The sequence below is a fragment of the Odontesthes bonariensis genome, chromosome 20 (genome assembly GCF_027942865.1).
Source record: "Odontesthes bonariensis isolate fOdoBon6 chromosome 20, fOdoBon6.hap1, whole genome shotgun sequence".
Taxonomy (NCBI): Eukaryota; Metazoa; Chordata; class Actinopteri; order Atheriniformes; family Atherinopsidae; genus Odontesthes; species Odontesthes bonariensis.
In genome coordinates, this window is record NC_134525.1 from 8,059,217 (window position 1) to 8,085,291 (window position 26,075).

The 26,075-nt window shown below is 40.4% G+C and overlaps 2 protein-coding genes across 4 annotated transcripts in view; one reads left to right on the forward strand and one right to left on the reverse strand.

Moving 5' to 3' along the window:
• The first annotated feature begins 501 nt into the window (after window positions 1-501).
• On the forward strand, window positions 502-6,591 carry klhl34 (kelch-like family member 34). Its single transcript, XM_075452186.1, has one exon. It carries the CDS (start codon window positions 857-859, stop codon window positions 2,660-2,662), a length of 1,806 nt encoding a protein of 601 aa, XP_075308301.1. The 5' UTR covers window positions 502-856; the 3' UTR covers window positions 2,663-6,591.
• Window positions 6,132-26,075, reverse strand: part of cnksr2a (connector enhancer of kinase suppressor of Ras 2a) — a 63,775-nt gene continuing 43,831 nt past the window's right edge. For 2 of the 3 annotated variants that reach the window (XM_075452184.1, XM_075452183.1), the window contains 10 exons: window positions 25,068-25,243; window positions 22,754-22,827; window positions 22,561-22,632; window positions 21,627-21,694; window positions 20,017-20,114; window positions 19,360-19,575; window positions 18,223-18,364; window positions 16,713-16,937; window positions 13,354-13,541; window positions 6,132-10,254 (listed from right to left, as the gene is read on the reverse strand). In XM_075452184.1, the coding sequence (XP_075308299.1) occupies window positions 10,057-10,254; window positions 13,354-13,541; window positions 16,713-16,937; window positions 18,223-18,364; window positions 19,360-19,575; window positions 20,017-20,114; window positions 21,627-21,694; window positions 22,561-22,632; window positions 22,754-22,827; window positions 25,068-25,243 (1,457 nt within the window). In that variant the 3' untranslated portion in view covers window positions 6,132-10,056. The remainder of the gene's footprint in view (window positions 10,255-13,353; window positions 13,542-16,712; window positions 16,938-18,222; window positions 18,365-19,359; window positions 19,576-20,016; window positions 20,115-21,626; window positions 21,695-22,560; window positions 22,633-22,753; window positions 22,828-25,067; window positions 25,244-26,075) is intronic. The other variant, XM_075452185.1, reaches the window with a different exon arrangement.

The following is a 26,075-nucleotide window of genomic DNA, read 5'->3' on the forward strand; positions in this document are numbered from 1 at the left end:
CCATCACCTCTTAATGCTGTATAAAAATAATAGCATGACCATCTGCGTGATTCTAAAGTGCTGCAGGTCATTATAAGGTGAAATGCCTCCCAAAGGACACAGCTCACTCCAATACCAACTGTTATGAGCTGCTTTTGACACTTGTAACATCTTTTACAACTTGGCAAAACTTCCTCGGGTTTGATATGTGCCACACACCAAATCCATAGAGCTGTGTTTCTATTCCTGTGGCCATGGCGATGAGGCCGCAGATAGGGGTCGTAGCAACCGTGCCCTGGAATCCTGGTCGCAGACTGAAGCAGCTGTATTTACCGATGAGTTCATCCGCAGGGATAGACACTAAAACCCTGCCAGGCTCCCTCCCGGTCTGATTGTGTGTGTGCTCAACGTGTCCATCAACGCATCTGCACGTGGTTTGGTGTATGTCGGGTGCATAGATTTGGGTGATACTCCCTCATGGACACAGATGAAAAAGGGCAGCAGGCAAACACAAAGCTGGTATCACAGGCGGAGACAAGAGGGCTTTGGGACGGTCCATGTTTTAGGGCCAAAGGGGGACGGGACACAGGATTGTGTTTATGTGTGTAAAGGGGGGAGTTATTGCCCTCCTTATCATGGTGTCACATGCCAGCCTCTGCAGACAGACAAGGACAAAAACACAGATGAAGAGAGCTCGGCTAAGGAGACGCACTTCACTCTTTAACTGTGCTTTCTGCTTTTAATATTTTCTCTCCATTGCTTTCTTGCCCCTTCCCGACAAGGCCTTTTCTTTAACTTTTTCCTTTTCCATTTACTTCTTTCTAACTTTGTCACTCTGTCCTTTACTTCTTGTCTCCTCTTGTTTCCCATCTTTTGGATGGATAGCTACTCCCTCCTCTACAGTTCCTCCCACAGAACCGGACTCCTCTCTGGCTTCCAGCGGCTGCGCTCTCAGAGGAAGATGTGTGATGTCGTCCTTGAGGCTGGCGGTGTTTCTTTCCCGTGTCATCGGGCCCTTTTAGCCAGCTCCAGTGACTATTTCTGGGCTCTTTTTGGAGAAAATACCGTGGAGAGATTGGCAGGCTCCATTAGCCTTCCAGCGCTGACACCTGAGGGCTTAGACGCCATTCTGGACTTCCTGTATTCAGGCTGGCTCAGCATTTCAGCCTCCACACTTCCTTTGGTTCTCGAAGCAGCCAGGTACTTGCAGGTGGAGACAGCGTTTTCCATATGTGAGCAATTCATGACCGATGGTTTAAACGCTGAGAACTGTTGCTGTTATGCTAATCTGGCTGAGCGCCATGCCCTTGTAAACGCATTTGAGGCTGCCAATCAAACTATTGCCATGGAGATGAAGGGTTTGCTTCAGAAAAGCAGGGTTGACCTCCTTGCGCTGAATATCCAATCACTGATGGCGGTGCTTGACGCAGATGAGATACCTGGAGTCATGGAAGTGGAGCTCATAAAAGTAACTCTGGATTGGCTGGATGAGAATGGGCCTCTCCCACTCCTGAAATCAAATCTTCTGCTGAGTCGTCTGCGCTTCGGATTGGTTGCGCCTTCTGACCTCATCAACCTCGGCCGCTCCCACAAAGCCATGGCCACACCTTTGATCAGAAGTCAGCTGACTCGAGCACTGGAGTACCACGGGTTGGGTTCATGTCAACCAATCACACAGAGCAGGCAGTCGTCTCTCAGAGCATCACCCAGTCGTGTGCTTCTTGTGGGTGGTGGGGCAAGTGCTGATTGGCCAGAACAGCAAGTGTTGGCGTTTGATCCTAGAAGCAGGAAGTTTACATCTCCGAGTTGTGTTTTACCGCTGCGACTGAGGAATTCCTGTGTATGTTCAGTGGGAGGTTTCCTTTTTGTGATCGGAGGCGAAGAAGTTAAAGAAGGAGATGAGAATGAGAAGAAGCCTGCCACCGTGACAACCAGCCAAGTGTGGAGGTATGATCCTCGCTTTGACTGCTGGGAACAGGTGGCGTCCATGCTGGAGAGGCGGGCGCAGTTCACCTGCTGTGTGGTGGAGGACGTCATTTATTCCATCGGTGGACGACACTCACGACCCGACTCCAACACATACACTTCTGTTGCCTCTGTTGAGTATTATGACATGACTACCGGAGCGTGGAGGAGAGGAGTGACCATGCCTCGTCCCCTTCATGGCCACGCCTCGGCCGTGCTTGACAACAGTATCTATGTGTCAGGCGGTCTCCCTGGCAGCCAGGGCCGCATCCATGGCAGTAATCATGGGGCCAACTGGGATGAAAACAGGGAAATAAGCAGAGAAGTTCTTTCCTGGGATCTCAAAGCCAGGGTTTGGGAAAAGCGGGCATCCATGTCCATCGCCAGGTTCAGTCATCGCTTGGCAACTGCCCATGGCTACATCTATGCCCTGCTTGGGATGTATGAGCCTTTCTGTGATATTGAACAGTACGATTCTCAGTCAGACCACTGGACGCGCCTTAAACCACTTCACACTGGCTCCTTCAACTACGGAATGGTATCAACGGCATCCGGGAATCTGCTGGTATTCGGAGGGAGAAGGTGGAGCGATGGACAGGAGGTGATCATGAAGAGCGTGTTGGAGTATGATACCAAGAAAGATCATTGGAGAGAAATCTGCCAGCTCCCCAGACCTCTCACTGGGACAGAGTGCACATTGTTGCCTCTGCCAGATTAACGAGGAGGAAATTTGAGAAAACTGTGACTACGAGACTTGAGTCCATTTACTCATTTTGAGTAACAATGAGCCATTCTCAAATACATTAATACAAACAAACCCAATCAAAGTATCATAAATTTGCCCTCACCTTTTCACGCTGTTCAACATTTAAATTCTAAGGAATTGAAATATAGAGATGAAAACAATTCATTTACAAGTGAAATATATTGGAAACTACTTTATAAAAGACCAAATAAAGATGACAAGAAGATAGTCTCAGAGTAAAATATAAAATGTCTGTTAAATATGAAGCTACAACAAGGCAGGAGTTAGCTTTGCATAGAGCATATAAAGCTGTTAGCTTCTTTATAGGGGGAACATTTTATGTTTATTATAATTTTCTGTCAAATGTATATATAAAATGTTGGATGTTCATACCAAAAGTGGTCAAGATAACTACACCAGAACCGCTTATTGCACTTAGTTTAATAGAAAGCACATAATTCTAATCTATTTTTATTTTTGTCATATAAATGAGACAAGCTATAACGTGTTATTTAATGAGTTTAATATCAGACATCCCAAGTCTCCCGGAAGGTCCGGGAGTCTCCCTGATATTGATAGTTAATCACGGATGCCCGCGAGTCGGATAAAATATCCCGGATTTTAGACTATTCGAGGGATTTTTTATTTTTTATTTTTTCAATGCGAGTGAGAGCGTGCAGGCAATAAAATAACTCGTGCAACTTGCGTGTTTCGACTGCGCAGGCACGAGAGAGAGAGTGGTGTGGGGAGAGGTTGCTTGTGAAACCTGTCTGTCCAAAGCGACGCTCTGTTCAACGAGCGTCCAGGGCGACTGCTTGTCAGAGGGGGGGGGAGACTGAGTCATCTCCCTGAAATGAGTTTTCGGAACTTGGGATGTCTGCAGTATACATACTGTGACAATGTTAATCTCTGCTCAGAGTCATTGTTGCTAAATTCCTGTTTCGTTTCTTTATGCTAGGCTAAGCTAACCGTCTCCTTGTACTTGCTAACAAACAAAGTGATTTAAATGTTCTTATTTTACTCTTTTGTACAGTCCAAATATTCTGAAGAGTGAATGTAATTAAAACATGTCAGTTGCACTCACTTAAAAGGGCATTTTAATGTATTTTTGTTGAGCTGAGTCCACGCCAGATTGTTGGGAACTAATTAATTTAGCCATACCGTTTATATCTTTCCATATCAGATCTATTCAGTAGATGTGGTTAGTTAATGTCTATTACAGAGTTTAGAAGTGAAAAATAAACCAAAAAATGCCAAACAACAACTAGTAAGAGGTGTTAACCCGAATTTCACAAAGTTACAATGTATATGGCATTGCTGTCAATGGACTTTTAATACTTTAATAGGTTTTTATTTGATAAAGAGAGATATCATAAATCAACCCTTTTCATCAGTTGGTTTTCATGTTACTCTCCCTTCATCTGAACTGACAACCAAATGGTCAAAGTAGGTTCAAGCTGGAAAGTAGAGAAAAGTATTTGTGTGAAATCATATGCATGACTTGTGGGTAAAAGCTAGATGGCCCGGTGGAATTCATTATTCATGCATTTTTGTGCTAAATTTTAATCCTTAATACATATCGTGCTCACTACTTACACATAATTTATTCAGTGTATTTTATAATGAATGGATTCTAAATGAATTGCCTCAATATTTCCTGTATTTGTTTAAAATATGCATGAAACACCTTTTTTGCTTTATCCTGCACTCATACAAGAACTTCAAAACTTCAGTTATTTTGAATACAAACTAAATATTCCCATAATGTGTGTGCACAAATCATTTTTACAAACATATTACTGCCAAAACATGATTGGAATGCAATGTGATTTTTTAACTATTTAACATTTCAATTGATTATATGAATTCTGATATTCATGCAATTTTCATTAAGTGCTAATTAAACAGAAATGCTAATGTGTGTTTCTGTTGTGTCTGTTCCCTGTAGCTCTATCATTTCATTTAGAATAAATGGTAAACAGACTGTACTTACATAGACTTTCCCACATGGTCACTCAAAGCGCATTTTGGCAACTTTTTGTGGCATTTGTCACTACATCGCTTCATCAGTCTGTGCTTTCCTGCTGACGGTATTCTCCAAGTTTTTGTTGAAAGAACTGATCTAACTGGTGTGTAATGTCTCTAAGTGTATTCTTAATGATGATGTATTCTTGTTGGGTCTCATACTGTCAGCTGCCAGAGATTTCAGACATAAAGTACATACTGGTCTCGCCTCATCTCCAACCACATTCACCGTGAAACCAAGAGCAAGATAGGCCTCGTCAGATTTCATTTTTGGCCGATTATTAGCACTTGCTTTGTTGGTCTCAGAAGTTTCTCTTCTCTGTTAGCGTCAAATATCTCTCCATTTTCTGTAAGGCTACTGACAGCTGCGAATGAGCAGGTTGCTAATGTGACTGGGACACCGGTGTGAATTGGAGCCCCACTGGTGGGTCGCGCCACACACTTTGAGAATCACTGGTCTATACGTTGTAATTTCAACCCATGTATTGATTCTCTCTTCTTCATACACAGACTCCCACATCAGTATCTTGTCCAAGGAAACTTTGACATCTACAAAATAATAACAACATCATAAAAGAAGCTAAATGAGCTGCTTCTGGCTGAAAAAAAAAGAAGTGAAAGTGGGGACTCCTCTGTGTAACCATGCCATTACTCACAACCCAATACCGGGGCATTAGTATTATTGGCTTATTATTGTAAAGTTATAATTATCTAAAATAATTTAATCAATAGAATTTAAATCCTAGTTAAAAGGCTTATTTTTTTAATCACATCCACAAATGAGACCTATTAAACCAAACTCTATTAGTTTAGGAATGGTTTGCAATTAAAATGATTCAACAGTTTATTCATTTAGTATTCTATTGATAAGAATTAGTGCTGCTGTTTGTATCCATCAACACAAACACCAAGTTTGTGTAATGCTGTTAAACATCCTACATTTAGTTGGAGGCCTGTAGGTAAAGCGGCACGAAAGGTCATGGTTTTTTCACTTGACAGCAGTGGTAGATATGGATCTCTTTAGGTCATCTGACCTCCTCATTAGTGCCGATGTGTGCCTCCAGCTAAGGGAAATCATTAGCAGGCTGTGCAAATCTGTTATGTCTGAGACTTTTGATGTGAGTTTAACACAGTGTGAAAGTCTTGTTTCTTTTGTTTCTCCTGCTCAAAATGTTGGGAGGGATCCTTCTTGGCTTGAAATGAAAAATGAGCTCTCCAGTTTAAACACCATATTGGCTGTTAGGATTTAAAAAATATGACCCTTTATTTGTGAAAAAGGATTTTAACAGTGTAATATTTGGACTTTTACTTGGCAAAGAATCTGAATATTTCACCACTGCCATGTTTTGCTTTCTCATTATTTTTTTTCTGCCTCCCTCAGCTAATATCAATGTTCATCATAACAAACCACAAAGCATCTTTATCCAAATGACCAAAACTTTATTTATTCACCCTCATCTTCCAACAGAACACAAGGAATGATCACATAAATAAATACTGTTTTTAACCATAATTTATAGATTTAACATGAAACAATCTTTACTCAACAACAGTCCGCCCAAAAACACCCTGATAAAATTAGAGACCGTCATCCAAGACACTTAGTTTCCACTCTATAAATAGAGATCTACTGTATCTAGAGATTTCAAACACAAAAACAGAAAAGGAATATTGTTTTTATCTACAACAAAGACATGCTACTACAACCAACCACGGGCAGCGGCATAGAGAGCATTCAAACTGAGGGTTTATTAGTGTGTGTAGTTGTATGTATGATTGCTTTTATAGTTCTGTGCAGTGTCTGAGTATTACAACGTTTGGCAGCAGCATAGAAACAAAGTGATGTTTTTGTTATACCCATATCTGATTTCCTATGCAAAATATTCCTCGTATGTTCTATTTCACATGCAGGAAAGAGAGCGAAATGTTCTCTAAGGAAAAAAATCCACCCTTGGAAACTTTTGCACTATTAAAATTGCATTCCATGTCTAAGTGACCACGTCTGTGTTATGGGAAAGTTGCCCAATGAAGACCTTTAAAACCAAAGAAAACTGAGAAAACACGAAAAGCCTAAAAACTAAATTGAAATGAGTTTTTATTCTAAATTACGTTCATACAAACTGGAATTTTTTACAGGAAGTAAAGTTTGTTGGAGATGATTTATTGATTATGTTTGTGATATGGGAATGCAATTAATCATATATTAATTACATGAATTATATAGTGTGCCAACAGACCCTGTTTCACAGATACAGCTGGAATACAGGCTGATAACAGAGATACAATGTTTTATAATGTTGCAATGAGCAACAATGCAATATGTGTATTACATAAAAGGCAAAAGATTGAGTAAGAAGTTTTAAAGTGATTTAGAGAGGGGTCATGTCCAGAAAACCTTTAAAGCACCCTAATCAAACCCTCTTTTCTTCATTAACATTTGTCTCTGCCAGAATTACTCATCAGTGCTGTCAGCTAAGTTTCTCTCTCAGATTTAGAAAGCTCCTTGACGGGTGTCTGAAAGCTATCTGTGGCAAGAAATCAACAATTACAACGCGGGTTAAGACCCTTACTTAATTATTAATGAGTAAAAAGTACATTCAGTAAAGTTTGGTGCGTTATATAATCTTTGCAGCGCCCTTTAGCGTGTGGACATGACGTCTGCATCTACAGTTTGTTTATATGGGAATTACGTGCTTATACAGCAACAAGTACAGTCTTTTATCATTGAAATGTGAAATCAAAAGTTTAAAAGGTCTAATGTTCTGCAATCCAAAATGTCTTTTAAAACCTTTTCTATCTTTAAAAGATCCACATGCAGTATGTAAAACTGAAGACTTTACAAACTCTATTTTTCTTGATCAGCACAAAATCCTTTAGGATCATATCAAAATTTACCCCCCAAAACATATGCCAATAAATTGTTTTATGTTTTAAACAAATACATGCACTCATGATATATTCTAATATTTTCATGATGAATAAAATAATTGATGCTTTGAATACATTCAAAGTGTCTTCTCGAATGAAGCCCATTAGACACAGTTCAGTGGTGTTTGCATGAGAGGTTACTGTTATTAACTGCAGTTTACATTAGCAGGGATAAGGACTCTAAAGCTCTGTAACAGAGTGTTTTTGCCAGCTGTGTCACTGGAGTAAAACATTAGTATTTCATGCTTCTGCAAACCTCAGATTGTAGTGTTCAGTCTTGCCCTTCAGTCTTATTTAAGGGTCTTTATTGGATCTTTAAGCACTCTTATTCAGTACTGTAGCCTGCATACACATTAGAGTTTATTGAGTAGGAGTAGTACGATATCATATCTATGTAATGGTCAAATGTTATAGCGTTGGTGAAATAACACCCTTAAGAAACCAACTCAGTAACAAAAATAGTTCAGGAAAGACAGGACAACAAACACAGTTTGGTGTAGCCTAGACGTGGAGTGTTAATGTGAGGGAATAAATTAATCTGCACTGACTGCGTTGTTCATAGCTGCCGCAGTTTTGTCAGATTTATGGCACAGGCCTCCTGCAAATGGGACTGAACCTTTTGCGACCTTAGTTTCGGGTTTATTTGAGTCCTGTAGACCCACTTCTTTAAATAATTTCTCCTCTTTCAATGATTGGTTTGGTTTAAAGGCTGAGATCCCTAAATTGAGTTTCGGAAAAGGTTATGGTTTTGATTAGCGTACACACTGAGTGAAAACGTCTGTAATCCAAATGCATGAAATCCTTGTTCACTGTGGGAAGTGCACCATGCTTGGGATGAACACAGCTGCACAATAATATTTATCTAGGATTGACATTTCCAATCTCTGCCACTTTGCCGCCAGGAGCAATCCAATAATGTGATCGGAGGGGTCTGCCTTCCTTTAGATCAGAGCACCGTGGCAGGGAGGGTAAGTTTTCAATCCCGGATAGAGCTGAACAGACTTCATCGACACCATAGTGTGTTTCAGACTGTAAACGGGGATTTAACTCTTACGGATACTGATACTACACCTTGCTCCTTCCTGACAAAGCATCTGTTATGACGTGTTAGGAATGAGCACAGACACTTTGGTTGACACATGTTGAAATTTTACATATCCGTGGTTCGCATTAACATAAACTCCCAACATTTCCTTTTGGAGACCAGCCTGGATTTCCCCATGCAACATCCCTTGGTTTTTCCCATGCAAAACAAGTCTGGTTTTAGACAAAAATTTCAAATACATTCAATAGTATAAGTATCTTCCTGAAATTTGCTTACAAGAGCAGAACGTAAAAAACATGTATGCAACAGTTTAGAATACAACTGGTGGGCCCCACCCCATCCCTCTCTGTTGTGCTTCAGCTCTGCCTCTAGGCTCGTCTGCAAGCTGCCTAGTAGCCACGGCAACTGTTAAAGTGGCAGTGATCACAAAACACGGTGGATTCTTCCAAAAAGCTTAGAAGAACAGGGGGCAACGAGAAGAAGTGATCTATTCACTAATTGTTTGTATGTCCTGTTTCATAGTCAGGACACTGCAAAAGTTTTTAGGAAATATGACAAAAATGTATACATATTCAAGTAGGACCAACTAAATATCAAAATTTAGACTCCAAAATACAAGATGCACTTTTACTACCTATTGAAAATGTACTAAATCATTTCAGGGTGGATTTTTCCCTTAAATGGCTCCTCTTTCAACATGAGGGTGCATGCTTCAGGACCAGCCCAGCGCAGTACATAATTCTACCAAGTTGGCACAAACAAAAGCCTCTAAACCTAGATAGATAGTGATCCCAGTAGGTTTCAAAAAATGTTTCCTCATTGTTGTCAACTTTAACACTCACTGTACAGTAAATAATAATATCATCAAGTATAAGGCTTTATAGAATACAACGCATGTGACTCGCTGGCCATTAGATTGTCTATGAGACACTGTGCACTCAGTATAAACATGGCACAACAAGCAGGATGAATAAATATACCCTCTGTGATCCCACTCTCTGTGGGGATGATGGAAATCATCCACAGAAAGGGATGACTGCTTCTTTGTATGGCGTTTCCATGGCGAATATTTCAGGTACAGAGCACAAAAGCTAACATACAATACTCAATAATCAGAGCATCATCTGTCTAAAGTCAGCTGAAGTGGCACAACCAATCAGCTCGTGGACTGATGTGACACGACAGGCTCCTCGGAAAGCTTTCATGTTGCACTTGTTACACTGCTGAAAGCGTGTCCTGCTCTGCCCTCTCAACACATCTGAAGTCTTGTTACAAAGCTCACATCTCTGATCACAGCCCAGATGCACGAAAACATCAGCAGCAGTTTATTCGGCTCTACTCAGAATCAAGCAATCTAAGTTTCTGTGCGTCAGACGTGCGTCTCGATGTAGGAGTGTGTGTGAGACAGGGAGGGGGTGAGGGGCGGCCCGGGGTCTGATTCGGTGGTCGGGTTTGGCTCCTGAGTGAACAGCTCCTGATAGGCTCTCTTCCACTCCTGGAACTCTGTCGACGACAGCTGGGGATTGGCCAGCAGCCTGTCAATCAGCGCTAGCTCGCCCTCCCTGTCCTATGAGGATGCAGAAACAAAGGAGGGGCGGGTCACTTTTTAAATATTCATTACCACTACTTTTAAAAAACGCAGACAGACGGGAAGCAAGACAGACACGTATCCAGATACACTCAGATTTGGGGAGATTTGTACCTTGTACTTAAATCGTTGTAGTACATACTTAGAGTACGCAACGTAAATAAACTTATGAAGATTGACCCGTTTAATAATGATATTTATATCTAATTGCTGGCTTATACTTGTGGTTGCAGCAATATTAAAGAAGAATCTATTAACTTTTTCCACTACCCTACAGACATTTTAGTTTGAAATACAACAAAATTGCATTTCCCAGTTATAATTTGACTTTGCAAATTATCTCAAGAATGAAAACTACAACACGTACCAGCACTTAAATGCAGTATCGAGTATTAGTAGGTGAAAGTACAGGGTAAAAGTATATCCTAAAGTAGGATAAAAGAGACGTGTTGAACGTATTGACCCTTGGGTAAATGTACTTTCTCTGTGCCAAAGGAGCCCGTATGACAAATGTTTTCTATGTTGCAACTGAAAGCTACTTTCAAGGTAATTTATTTCCTATTAAAGGATCAGAAACTAGGGTTACATTGTGAAAAATTAAATTTCTTGTCTCCAGCACTAAGTGTCCATTTACATCCAAAAGAGGACAAAGAAAGAAAGAAAGAAAACTTGGCACAGGAACAATTCGGACTTTGTGGTACTTTCATGATAAAAGGTATGAGAAGCAATGTTTAACTTTCTAGTCTAAGATGGCACCAAATCAAAATTCACATGATCAGACTGATGATGGATCACTTTAATCCCACCACAACTGATAAATTCTTCATCTATCTCCAATTCTCATCTAGATTGCATCCTGTTGTTTCGATCTGCTGTTGATACGAAAGAAAATCCAGAGAATACGCCTGCCTTTGCTGTTACCACAGCAACCACTGCAGCCAGCCTGATCCCTCGTCGTGCCTACCGGCATCACTTTGGTGCGTACTGAAGGGAATTTTCAACCAAACTCTCCCCAAAGCTTGGTATAACAGACGCAAGACAGGGAACAAACATGGAAGCTCGTCCACCCAAACAGCCAAAGGCATATATCTTTTTTTTAATTTTTTTTTTTTAAAGAAAAGAAAAGCTACTGCAACAAGTGAAAAAAAAAAAACCTTGCCACCTTCACGGAGGAAGCAACAAAGATACAGACTCTGGAAACACAAAAACAGCCTAAACAAAAGAGCCGGTGAGCCCGGGAACATCCGCACTGCTTTGACGGTGCGAGGCCACAGACGGCTGCTGGACAAATGAAAACTCAAACCACACTGAGGAGACACAGCGAGACACGTGACGGCGATATAAAAACAATTTCCATCCTGTGTTTGTTCAAATACACATTTTCATGATTAGAACAGTTAGAAGAACCATATTCAGGGACCCTCACATTGAGGTGGGTCTGCATTCATGTGTGAATGTGACTACTGTGAACCAATGGATCAGTAATAACAATTTAAAGATAAGAGCCGTTCTCTTGGTACAGCCTAGATAACAAAAGTCATTAATTTGAGCAGAAAAGAACAAGGCAATCAGTCTTAAGAAGCAGCATTTTTTATCACAGCGAAGTCAGCTCTATCAGTAGTTTTGCTGTTGAATGGCTTTGTGGATAAAGTGGGGGAAAAAACAGATTAAGCTAAAGGTTGTGGAGGATTCTGACCAGTACGATAAGACATGAAATTGCATTTACTGTAGAGGTGTTTATCACAAAAGAAAGAAGGAAGATAACATAAATAAAGTTTGGTAAATCTGACTTGTACTAAAGCCCCATGCTCAACATTTACTTAAAAAACAAAAAAAACAAGTTAGTCTTTGCTCAGCACCAGCTCCTCTTCTTGAAGTCCATTTTAGTGGCTGGCCATTAATTCTGGCAGCTATAATGACAACTTTTACCACAAAAAAAGTTTCCACTGTTAACTAGTTAGCTAATTAAGCTAACATTAACTGCAAGAGTTGGTTGGAAATGTCATAGAGTGCACTCTATAATGTTGTTTTGGTGACCCTTTAGGCTCACTTCCTGGTTTAATTCTTTCATACTGGGACGTCTGAGACAAGCTGCTTTAGCTCAGCCTACCACTTCACACTTATGTGTCCTGCACGTTGAGCACATTTTTAAGTGATTATAATCTAACTTATTGAAAGTTTGTGGAAGTAAGCCTGCCTGAGCATCTCTACCGCTTGGTTTAGGTACGTAATTCTAAAAGTGAGCACACGTTGTGCCATTTTACCGTGATGTTACACTTTCCCTTTTTTTTTGTGAGTATATAAAAGGGTTAATGACATCTGAGAAAAGCTGATGTCAGTCATAAAAGTAGTAAAACATGTTATAGGTTACCCTTGTAAAGGGTTCCATCGACATTTAATAAGGACATCTGATACTAAAACATAACAGGCTAATTCCTAACTGGGATATGTCAAATTCAAGGACAGTAAAATACTATTTGATAAACTAGTAAAATGCTAGGCTTTGGTATTTCTTACTTAATAAACCATTAAAAAAAATCTCCCAAAACTTTGGATGTGCGGTGGAAATGTGTATTTAAGGGTAATAAACTTCTTATTTAAAAAAATAATGAAGGGCTAATTCATGCTTTCCATATCCTCGTGTCCTGCAGGACACAAGTTGGTCTGGGGGGGGATCTAAATTTCATTGGCGTGGAAAGACAGCCATAAAAACTAAAACAATGATTGAACAACTTGAACACAAGTACAGCCTGTTTTAAGGAGGGGCTTCACAGTTATTCTCAGCTTTTTCTATCTCCATCACACTTATTTCAGCTCCAACAGCTTGTTAGCTCTTCTTACTGTTGTGAAGCTCAGTAAGAAGAGCTTCACAACATATGCCATAATCAGTCCACAGCAATGAAACCGGGAACTGTGAATAAGTCTGCAGTTTGACAAGTCTGCTGCCGTTACAGCTGAGCAGCTCAGACCAATCAAAAGGACGGAAACCTCATCGACAAACTTGAAACGTGCCTGTTTTTTGTGGCCCTATAGAAACTCCCTGCACATGACTATGTGTGAATGTGCATGTGAACCAACCTTCAGCGTGGAGGTCAGTATGCGGAGGCGGTGCAGGCGCTCGTTGAGCTGAGGGTCGGCGGCCCGTCGGAGGAACGACTGCCTGAACTCAGACTGGCCTTTGCCCTCCGATCCCCGCCCCAGAGGACAGACTCCTCCCTGCTCGCACGCACGAAACAGGTCGCCGAGGGACGCACCTTCACTGCCACCTTCAAACAGGCGGAGGGAAACAGAGAGCTGCACATTAAATTGTGATTTCAACTCTCCCACTCACATCACTCACATGGTTTGAAGCTGGAAGGCAGAGAAGCTAACCGGACTGCGTTATATATTTCAGATCCACCACTGGAGGACAGCAGCAGATTAACACGTCTACCACACAGTGTAAAGGCTTGTATTAGTCACAGAGAGATTACTAATGATGATAAAAAAATCTCCCATCTTCCTCCCTGTCAGCCTCAGGGATGTTCTCCACTATGGCAGTTTTATTACCTCCTCCACTTCAGTGTTCATTGTTCAGTCTATTCTCTAACAGATCCGACATGCATCAATCGGCCTTATTTACTGTTTTAACCTGGCTATTTTCTTCTGGCACGCTGCAGGCCTCACCTTGACAACCAGTGTGCTGTGGTCTCATTAGCCTCATTAAATCAGGATTTGACTGCAGTGCGTGTTAATAGACATTGATGATGAATGACTTAAATGGATACGTGTTTGCCTGAGAGCAATTTCCTATCTGGCACATCGAGTGACGTCAACGTTTTCACTTTAAAGGACCTTTTTTCAGTTTCTGGTGGCTGTCACTCATTGTGAGACACGCTTTGACCTCCCGCCTCTGTCTGCAGTTGGATTCATACTGAAGAGACGAGGTGCAAAAATAGTGTTGATGGAACAAGTAAGTAAGAAATCACGATGCTTTTTGTATGCACTTATATGGCAAAAGTACCCCCTGTTGCAATGAAAAGGATTTTAAACAGCTGGAACTGAGATGCTTTTTGCTTTCAAACACTTGTATAATCTAGATTAATGCCATTTATAGTGCAGCGGAAGGTTCTCTATTAATAGAAATGAACAGAATGGATCACATTAGACCTGCCAGCATTTAAACCTGATTTCCCCCCTCTATCAAAGAGGTTATGTGGTTAGTTCATTTTGTGAGCATCAGTTTATCTGTTCGTTAGCAAAACGAACGAAGCTAATTTACCGAAACTTGACGAATAGTTGGAGCACGAGGAAAGGAACAACCCTTTCAATTCTGGCACCACGATCATTTTCCATAAATGAGACCTATTTATGCCATTTTTTAAACGAGCACAATTCCCTGAAGTTTTAATTTATGTAAATGCTGAGTCAGAATTACATTTTTTAAAATGCTTTCATACGTTTTTGGCAAGCGAGCGCTCCCCTATACTTTAAGCTATCAAAAATTCAAGACGAGCTCTTTAAACATTTTCCAGCTGATTTAAGCGCATTGGTTCAGCTTTCAGCATTCACACAAGCATTTAAGCACTAAATGCAATATCTCTAATTAATGTCAGTGACACACTTTGGTCCAAACACCACAGAGAGCCAGCACTACCCTTCCATGAATTGACACCTCTGTTCACTTTGACCTGTTTTCAGGGCGTGGAGTGATGCACTCACTCTACTCCACGGCTTTCATCTGTAGGGTCTGCCTTTGTTGAGAACTGTAGCACTTGATAAACCTTGAAGCACATGATTACCTGACAGAGCACAGCTCACACAAGCAAATACAACAAACTGAGCTCAGGCCACACACACCAAACAGGTAGAGCAATACTTTCCTGGAAAATTCTATCTTCAAATACCATTTATATTCCCTCTCAGTACTAATATATGGAATGTATTTCCCTCTTCTGTAGTTTAACACTTCTTAGTTAAATTGGTACTAATCTGACGTTTAGTACAATTGCATTGCGAGTAAGTGAGTAGTAGGCGAAATAAAAAAGAATGAAAAATGTGTAACAAACATGACGGTGGGCGCGTAGTGAAGAAACTACAGTTTCCTGAGTAAACTGAAGAGAGTTGAGATAGAAAGACTTAAGATAGAAAGTGTGGAGAGAAACTGACTAAGTCTGCCCCCCCCACCCCCCACCCTTCATCAAAGATGTGTAAAGTGAAAGCACTACGACTTCAAATCTTTCCATCACAAGCCGCTCAGTGTTAACAATACAGCCATCCGACGACAAAGAAAATCTTGGGATTTCTATGAGCTACTCTTTTTCCGATGTCAACAAATTTATTTAAGAAATGGCGGTGAGCCGCTGATTGTCCATTCATTCCCACAAAGGCATCCCAAAAATAGGAAATCTTAATTTCCAGCTCCTCGCAGTGAAAGTAGGGACATAAAGACCTATTAGAAGTCTTATTCCCATAATTCCACAAAACATTAGACAAAGACCTGGCACATCATTATTATCTCATTTCTTTAGGAAATTAGCCAAACAGCTTTGATTTCCCAGCAAATCCTGCAGGATTTGAACTTTTCAATTTGGGTGTGTGACGCAGAAATCTGCTGCAAAGATAGTAGTAACTTCACACAAATATGTGGTCCGAAGCTCGGATACTGAGCATGCAGTGGGCTGCTACTTGGATCATTTAGATAGATTTTCTGATAGACAAATATAGTGAAAAAAAAGAGAACACAGTACAGAACATAGTGCAGTCAACCAGTTAAGTAATATGGAGTCAAAGTAGCAAATACGAGTAAAATGAGTGGAACCACTAAACCAAACCTGAAACCTACCGTGTTATTTATCGATCCTTATAAATATCGAAACTCTTCAAAATGTTGGAGAACACTCCAGAAGCACCAACAAAGCCAGCGAGTGGAAAGTCCAAATGTTTGTTTAAACATACGTCTCTACGACTAATAAGTAAAGCAGGACAGATTCGGGAGGCTGGTTTATATTAGTTTGACTATATTTTTTTGCAAAAAGAAACTACCACAAAAACAAATACCTGCCTCCTCCAACCTCACCTGTGAGAGTCACAGTGAGACACTGACTGTGTGCTCAAAGGCGTTAGAATCAGATACAACCTCTAAAGTTGCTGCTGTGATTAACACTGTTGTTAATATACAAATCCAGTGGTAGAATGGTATTCTCATTCATTTCATTTGGGTTGGTAAATCTTTGATCAGCTGGAACCACTTTCCAATCGGAAAAGACATTACAACTACTAGTTTTAAAGGCAAATACTGATTTGGCTTTTTCTCTTTTTCAGTCTAAGTATTCTTTTCCAAGCACTTCCTACGTATGAATGTTTTCTGATTTCATAAATGTGGAAGGATTAGCACTGAGCTCTCTGCTCTCCTGCGGGTGACTCACACTAGAAGTGTTCACCTGACAAAAACCCACCGTTGTGCGTTTGCGGTTCCTCTTTCGCAGGTGGCACGAGGAGTGTGTGTAGGTTGCTGTCTCGTGGCAGTGTGAAGCTGCGGGGTTTCCCTCCTTGGGTTGCCATAGGGATCAGCCTCTGCATTGCCATGGGCAACGGGGCGTTCCTCTGCGGAGGAAGAGTGTAAACGGCTCCGGCCGTCATCGAGCAACCACCCAGACCCGGCTCGGCAAAGACGGCGTCCTCTGTGAGAGAAGATTCAGAGATTTAATTATCAACATAGCAAGAGTCATTTCTTTACAGAGAAACCCAGAGAACCATGACGATTCATTATTATCAAAGAAATACATGAAGATTTTAAGATGTTTTTAAAGGAATTCTGTCATGGGAAAAAAAAAAACACACTGACTTGACAATGTGACATTAAAAATACATAAAACACACACTCAAGGTCACTTGAACGGCAAAAGCGTAACATTTATTCACCAATCATCAGACCGGGACTATTTCTTCAGCACAAAGGAGTTCCAGTCAAAACTGTGGAAACTGTCCTCTGTGGACGCTCCACAGTTATGTGACGTTGCTGAATTTTCTGTCAGGTGTTGGTATGTCAGATTAAATCTAACTGAAAAGAAGTTACAATGATGTCATTTTTAAGTTATTTATTTTTCTTACTTTGTGGTAATTTGACTAAAGCAGCACTTTCAATTAATCTAAGTGAGAAAAAGTTCATATCTGCACTGCACTGACACTTTATAACTAATCTTATTAAATATCACACCCTAACTACAGCAAATTAGTTAAGTTTTAACCATGACTTTATTGCAGGTAATTCACTGCCACAATTAAGCAAAAAAAAAACAGACTGACATTGTCCATAAACTATTTGCACTGGCAATTAAAATGGTGCAAGATCAAGCAGGGACCTGAAGATGAAGTCAACTTGCCAACAAGTGCATATGCTGCAGCTCCTCGATGCCCACACAGTGCCCGATGTTAAATGGCCAACTTTAAAGCCAGGATGACCATCTGAAGTGAAAATACGAAGTGGAATCACAGGAATCTAACCCTAAGCCTACTTAGACTCATCTTTGTTGTGCAGGTAAAACACAGCCTAACAAAAACAATACAGTTATATGTACTATAAATGCTGAATGCTATATGTGGTCTATGGTTTGCCCAAACAATACTACTTTTGGAAGCTTTTAAGAAGAAAACACTGGTTGGTTTCTTCCTAAATCTTCTGGTACAGTCAATTGTCCCATTTTAGAGGAGTTTTCTGGGTTTGGGGACATGGAATCGGGTGTGACTCAAGTTCTGTAACATCCCCGAAGATGTTACATGCATCCCTTCTATACTGCAGTCAGTCACAAGTGAGCAAAAGAGATGATAATGGCTTCATTTGTGGGGAGATAACATGTTGTCATTTTTTTATACATGTGGTGGAGAACAACTCCAACAGTTAACTGTATAAACAGTATAAATTAGTTAGAGATAAAGTCGGAAATGGCTGATTAATCGGTGCATTACCAAGTGGTCCAGTTTGCAGGTAGTGCAGTCCCGCCTCAGTCAAAGGTGTCTCTATCAGGTCCTGCCAAGAGCGTCTCTGAGAGGACGAGGAACGGCCCGGGGACCCTGTCTCACTGCTGCCCCCTGCAGGACTGGAGCGGTACTAAAAGAACCAGAATCAGAAACAGACTGTTGTAGACTGTTTTCAGCCTGATCTGGGATGAGATGTAACTCTCCCTGTCATCTATGTCATCTCCCTGTTCTATCAAACCACCCAGGAAGATGTTTCATATCTTCAAAGACCACCTCGTTATCAATTAAATCTTTTTTGGGATATCTTGATATGACAGTGTTCATTTGATGCATTATTTTCATGTTCTTCTTTCTTAAGACAGCACACATTTTATAGATTTCAAATTGCAAATTTTTATCGTAAGAAATAAAAACCCTTGAGGTGGGAATTTTCATTATACCCCACAATACACAACAGTAAATACTATTGTTGTGTGAGTTTTCCCATCTCTTGGCCTTGGAACACAGCCATTAAAATCATTCATACGTGATAATTAGCCCGTTATGGTAGAATAAATATAATTAAGAATTCTCATTTGTGGCTTCTTGTAATAAAACCTGACATTTGGTCTGAAAGTGTCTTGAGAGCAACAGCTCTAGAAAACTGATTAATTCATCCATCATGTGCCCGTTATGTTTTTCCCTTGTAAACAGCTGCTAAATCACACAGCTGTGGGTCCAGGTTTGGATGCTGGAATTGATTTGGCTGCAGAGAAGGAAAATGAAAGAGGAAAGATGGGACTTTAGATCCACAGGGTATTTAAAATCCTCCTCCTTTTTTTTTTTAACTTTGTTCTGCTGCTGTTGCCCCCTGCACTCCCTTCATTTTGATGTCTGTATTTCATTAAAATTGTATCGCTTTCTAGCACGAGATTCTGGAATAGCAGATGAAGACACTTAAAAAGAAGTTGTACTGTGGGATCAACTGTCTAATAACTAGAACAATAACTGAACCCAAAACACTCACAACAAGAGGAGCTATTGGGTATGAAATTTCCACTGGTCCCCCCCATTCTTGTCAGTCAACTTGTACTTTTGACTCAATCTTCTTAAATATAATTAAGTGTTAAACATTGTTGCACACACCTCTACAGGATCACATCTGTACTGCATGTCACTGCTGCTGCTGCCCCCTGGTTTTCTCCCACTGTGTGTGGTGCCTCCCCCCAGAGGACCAGGGTGGTACTGCGGCTCTGCAGCCACCGCTGGAGGCTCGCTACAGAGGAAGTCCTCCTGGGAAGAGCGAGAGCGAGACGTCTCGGTGGAAGACAGGCGGGTCCGGCCTTCCAAGTAGGCGCTCATCTAGCATTGAGGGAAGATTTATAAAAACACGTGGCATATGTCAATCGATTGCTTTGTCTCTGTCAACCGTAGTGATGCTCTTTATCGGAAGAATTTAATATGGTGAGAGACCCAGATGATTTGGAAAGAAGAAGGACAACGATTGGACAGGACAAAAGAGAAGAGTGTTTGAATGTTTGCAGAAACACCAATGACTCTACGCATAAGATAAAAAAAGAAAAAAACATGCCGCAAGACTAGACTCATTATGTAGAGCAACCAGCTCCAAGTTCAATTATAGCAACAATTACACCAAATATATCCCCACGACTCCCTGGCTGCTTAATTGACAGTAACTCCACCTGATGATGGGCTGTGGAGGAGCACTGAGTCGGATTTTTACCTTGAAGTATGATGTGTATTTTGCATGTGTTGTAGTGCTGTTGTGTGTGTGTGACTCACTGATGGAGGCCTTGGGTAGGTATCATATGGAGGTGGGGGACTGTCTTGTTTGGGGCTGGAGGTGGTGTCATCTTCATGTTCACTCTCACTCCAGTAATCTGTTGGAAACAAATACACAAAAGATACACATATTTATCTATTAAGCCATTAATGTACATCCACCAAGTCCTCTATACACGATCCATCATCAGCATATTCAGTCATCTATTCACGTATCTATCATCTATCATCTATCATCTTCATAACACCCATCCATGCGTTCAACTATCCATCCACCTACTTTCCTTTTATATTCACCAGTTTATATAGTTATCTATCCGTCTACATATCCCTGCATGCTCCATTCATCCCACCATCCATCTACTTAATAACCATCCATCTATCCATGCTCCAACCACCCCACTGCCTATCCATCCATCTTGGTATCCAACCACTCACCCATCCATCATTTCAGCACTCCATCCACCCATGCATCCACAGTATCTTCTTGTATGGTCCATCCATCTATCCATCCATCCATCCATCCATCCATCCATCCATCCATCCATCCATCCATCCATCCATCCATCCATCCATCTTCTTAAAGCTCATCCAGCCACCTTTTTTCATAATATTCATAGTCATGTGCACTCCATCCATCTATCCATCCATCCATCTATTTATCCATGCATCCATGCTCTAACCATCCTGCAATTTAACCATAGACTCTACAATTCATTCACCCATCATCCATCCTTTTATTGATCATCCAATGATTCATCCATGGTTCAATCATCCAACTGTCTATTCAACCATCCACACATACATCCACCAATCCATTCATCCATCCACCAACATTCCTAATATCAATTCATAATTCTACATAATATTCTTTCCATCTACATATCACATGCTTTATCCATCCATCCATCCATCCATCCATCCATCCATGCTCAACCATCTCACAAACCATCCATTCATCTATTCATCCCTCCATGGTCCAACTATCTCATTATACATCAATCCATCCATAACAAATAAATATCACAGGACATAGAGAACAGAGCTGGATAACGAACAAGGCAAACTGTCCAGGGAAGCAAGTCCATGAGTCTCCTTTTGATTTATTGCTTTTTTTTTTACTGAAATCATCCCTTAATCAGTGGTTCTGAATAATTCATTAAGTAAAGGAGCTCAACGTTTTCAAACATCTTAACATGTAAAAAAACGTTGGGCAGGACAGTATGAATGCATCTCAGAAATAATGTGAGGTTGTAACCTTTCTGTAGGTTGTAGGTTTTCTTATTATCAGTGCATATCACAAAGCGTCGAATAATTTATCATGTCAAGTTTAAAATCTGAATATATTGAAAAGTTTGGATCGTTATTGGCTGGAATTGAAATGAGCATACTGAAACAGTCAGAAAACACAATTTTCTGCCAGACAATAGTGATTGAGGCTATAATGCATGAGTTTTTTTCTTCAAGAGACTCTTCAGGTGTTCATTTGGCCATGCTAGAAAGGTAGGTTCAATAAGAATGGCAGAGTCCTTGTTTTTGGAGGTTCGAGACACCATCCTGCAGTGGTCGTCTGCTGAAGAGTCCTTCATCAACTTTGAATGAACCCTCACCTTGCTCCTGGCGCATTCTCTCTCGCTCTGCGTAGCCCACGGCTGCCATGTTGAGACGACTGAGCCACCTACCGTGAGAAAGAAACACCCAGAATTACTGCATTTAACAAACAAGCTAATAATCAGCTGGGTAAGAGCTTGTTTGTGGCCCCACAGACCAAACTATCTTGTACACCACAAAGGATGATCTCAGAACTATTTACATCACTGTCTTATAACCTCATTTATAGCAAATATGTGAAAAGGTAAGAAAATGGAGCCCTTCAAATGAAAAAAAATTGCTGCAGCATAGTTATGTGTAACATAATATAATATTACACAATTAAAAATAGTATATAATATAATATACTGTAGGAATGAAGAAACTCTCAACTCTCCTGAAATGAAGAAAATCTTATGCTAAATACATTGATAAAACATTAAGACTATAATTATAAAGCTATAAAGAGACTGGGTGTTCCCAAACATGATATTAGATATTAGAATACATAGATAAGTACTATATATGTAGATTAAATGCTGAGAAAGGTGAGCAAGTGAGCTGATTCTTTTCTGAGTCTTTTTTTTTTTTTTATTGAGACTCATTCAAGGTTATTAAATGTCTTATTTTCAGCAGTACTTTCATGATGAGTGCTGTTAAAATATCTCTGGGTCTCTAAATCAGTAAAAGTAACTCTTCTCTACGTTTTAACTAAATCTTTTACCTTTAATACTGACATTCATCCACTGATATTTGTAAGTTGAAGCATAAGCCTGTATGAAAACGGCTTACAAATCCTGTTTTAAAAGCACTTCCCAAATAGAAATAGGTCTTTTTTTTTAAATCCAGCATGAAAATCGTATTTGATTTGTGTATTGTGGGAGCTAAACAGAGCCAGTTGGGATTCTGTCTTGCTGCACAGCCTTCATCCACACCGAGCACTTTCTGTATTACCTGTTCATGTCGTCCACTCCATCTGCTGCAAAGTAGAAACTCTTGACCTTGGGGTGACACGCTTTGAAAGCACTAGAGAGACAGAGGGAGTTATTTTTGCCAGCACACCTTCACACATTCAAGAGCACGTGAACTGCACATGAAGGAAATAACACATAAATATGCAATAGACCTGTTTTCTTCAGGCACTTACTACTTCTTTCGGCATTCACTGGCTCGGTCGATCTTAAACTCTGGAAGACTGACGAAACCCTCTGCCTTCTCATCCTGGACAAACAAAGAGGAGAAAGACATCGAAACCTTTAGGGTGAAAGAAAAATGTTAAATGAAAATGATGGTTTGTCAAACAGTGGCCGTTGTGGCTCTATAAGTCATAATTACCATGTCTACCTCCTGGATTAAAACTGATAAATGATCACAAAATGATCTGCCATGGTGGTCATTCATCTAAGTCAAGCAGCAGAGCAGCTTGTTCATGTGTCTGTTTGTGCTAAATCAAATATCTATAATGCTTTAAATATTCCGTGCAGTGCTTTAACGTGGTCATCATTTTACTTTAGTCTGTTAGTATGCTAACTCTCGCTAACAAGCACCACAAAAGTACAGCTGAAGCCACTGGAAATTTGTTGGATGCATTTAGTCATAAACCAAAGTACTTGATCAATATTTAACAGGTGAGGGTGCTAAATAAAAAGTTAAGAGATAATTCAATTCCCCTTCTTAAGGAGTAAATATGTGAAAAATGTCATGACTGCTCATGGGATACTTGTTGAGATATTTCACTAAAATAACCAGCAAGAAAGTCACGGGGATTAGCAAGTTACATAAGATTTATCCTCTGGGAACCATGAATTTCTGAACAATAATAATAATTTATGACAGTGTGACCAATAGATTTTAAGATATTTAATCATAAACCATGAATGTTGATCTATTGGTTGTTTAAAAAGAAATGTAAGTCTTATTGATCCTCCTAAAACCATGCATTTGCAGTTCTAGCTGCAGTTGTAGACAAATTAAACTAAATATTGTATAAAAATGCATCAAATCACTGTAGCCAGTACTTAAAGGGGAACTCCGGGGCATTTGAAGCGCAATCCCATTGCTAGAGGTTGTCAAATACTGACAGTAGGACACAGACCGGTGCAAATCGGCGCTCCCTGTGCGGCGATCGCGCTGTTTGCGCAGCCTGTCATGCTAGCCAAATATGTGGTGGCCAAGGGGCAAATTCTAAACCTTCCACGTAAAACAACAACTTGCACACTGCAGAAACGTCACACCACTTTATAAACCATCCGACAATAAAGTCACAAGCCTTACCATCAAAACCATATGCATGGTTCTCACATTACTGGCATGGGGACGTTACAAAACAACTTTATAAACAGCATGTCACTTACTGGTTACAACAATACATTACAACAATACATGCCCAGTAATATTGTTGTAATGTTTTAAATACTTGAACGCAGTTTTTCTAGAGAAGATAATTGCTTTGGATATGGGAGTATCGTCCATTGACTGTTTTGGGCTTTCACATGCGCGCGCATACCAACAACCGGCAAGTGACATGCTGTTTATAAAGTTGATTTGTAACGTCCCCATGCCAGTAATGTGAGAACCATGCATATGGTTTTGATGGTAAGGCTTGTGACTTTATTGTCGGATGGTTTATAAAGTGGTGTGACGTTTCTGCAGTGTGCAAGTTGTTGTTTTACGTGGAAGGTTTATTATTTGCCCCTTGGCCACCACGTATTTGGTTAGCATGACAGGCTGCGCAAACAGCGCAATCGCCGCACAGGGAGCGCCGATTTGCACCAGTCTGTGTCCTACTGTCAGTATTTGACAACCTCTAGCAATGGGATTGCGCTTCAAATGCCCCGGAGTTCCCCTTTAAATGGTCAAAGATATTCACCATGATCATGCCAGAGAAAAGCAATTTGATTCGAGATATTTCACTAAAAACACAAATGTCAACCTCATGGTTGTGTTTGAAGAAAACCTACATGCACACAGAAAATGTTCGAACTCTGTGACCAACAGATGTCAAGCCATTTCAAAAGAAAAAAAAGGGAATCACTACATCCAGAGAGGTTCATCCTCTGAGAACCGTGACTGTATGTAAACAATTTCATGACAAGAGACAAGACAGTTCATTAAAAAGATATATATGATTATGTAGGAATATACGCACGAAACTGAATGTAAAGAAAGTAATTGAAAAGTAACGAGATCACATATTACGTAAGATTTATCCTCTGGGAACCTTGAGTGTTTGTTTTGTGCTCACATGACCAATATCTGCTCAGATATTTCACACATTTATCTGGGCCTCTTCAAATCTAGGCTAAAAACCTACTAATTTAGGATTGCTTTTAATACCCAGTAGTATGATGACACTTTTATCTTATTTTATCTTATTTGATTTTGCAGCCCATTGTGTCGCTTCCATTTTTTTTAGATACGTGTCCTTAAATGCATCACAAACAAGAGTCCTGACTCGTTACCTCCTCATTCATGTACCAGTACAGGCAGGTATCCTTCAGCACAAACCAGTACTTCTTCCATTTCTGAGAAAAGTAACCCTTAGCATCCCTCTTCCTCCACAACCAGCCCTCACAGTCTCCTCTGCCCAGCGCCTTGCAGGAGACGCGCCTCCGACTCAGGGAGGTCAAACCTCGTCCTGGAACAAGACGGAGGAAATTTAAGGCATGGCGTTCACGGACAGAAAGAATAAGAATCACAAAGGTGGAAGAAAATATGAGCTCAAACATAACAGGTTTGTATCGAAGCCACTTTTAGGTACTCACTCCTCGTCTTTTATGGCAGCGTGAATAAATGCATGTGGTTCTGAGTGTTTGACAGAATGCTGCTGCACTGCAGTAAAATAGGAGGTGTTTGATAATAATTGCCTTTTCTTTCTGGCTTAAAAGCGCCGTAACATTTTTCACAGCAGGCTTAACATTAAAGATAACTGGAAGAAAAGTTGGCTCCCTGTCGAGGACCACAAAGGAACTTCCGTTACACTGTATAAAAAGTCTTTTAACGAGGAAGACAATTCAATATTCTATTTGCCTCTGTGACAGCGAATCTCCAGAAGAAACAACTTTCCTCCACTGTGCTGGACACAAAAGATTCAAGTGAAAGCATGCAATGTGAAAAGGTTTTCAGTCTAGGGATAATTAATCATTTATGGACCCTGAAAAATGGGGCAGTATATTTCCTGGAAATGCACAAAAGTGCCCTCAAAAACTGATTATTCCAATTTTTTGGGCTGCCGCTTCAGGCAATAAAGTGATACCATCATCAATTTGGCTTTAAAAGACACTTATTCAGAGTAGAAAAGAAGACGTTTTGATAGCATGGACCAAAAGTATTACCAAATTGTCACTGTATGTTTAAGAAAAAAAGACATTCGGAGCCATTAAAGCATCAGTAAATCATCACTGTCACAATCACCCCGAAACTTTGGTTTAATTGGTGTAAACAAAACATAGCCATCTACAAATTGTGCA

Bases quoted from the DNA above. Each gene is read 5' to 3' on its own strand.
- klhl34 (XM_075452186.1), top strand. From the start codon at position 857: ATGGATAGCTACTCCCTCCTCTACAGTTCCTCCCACAGAACCGGACTC.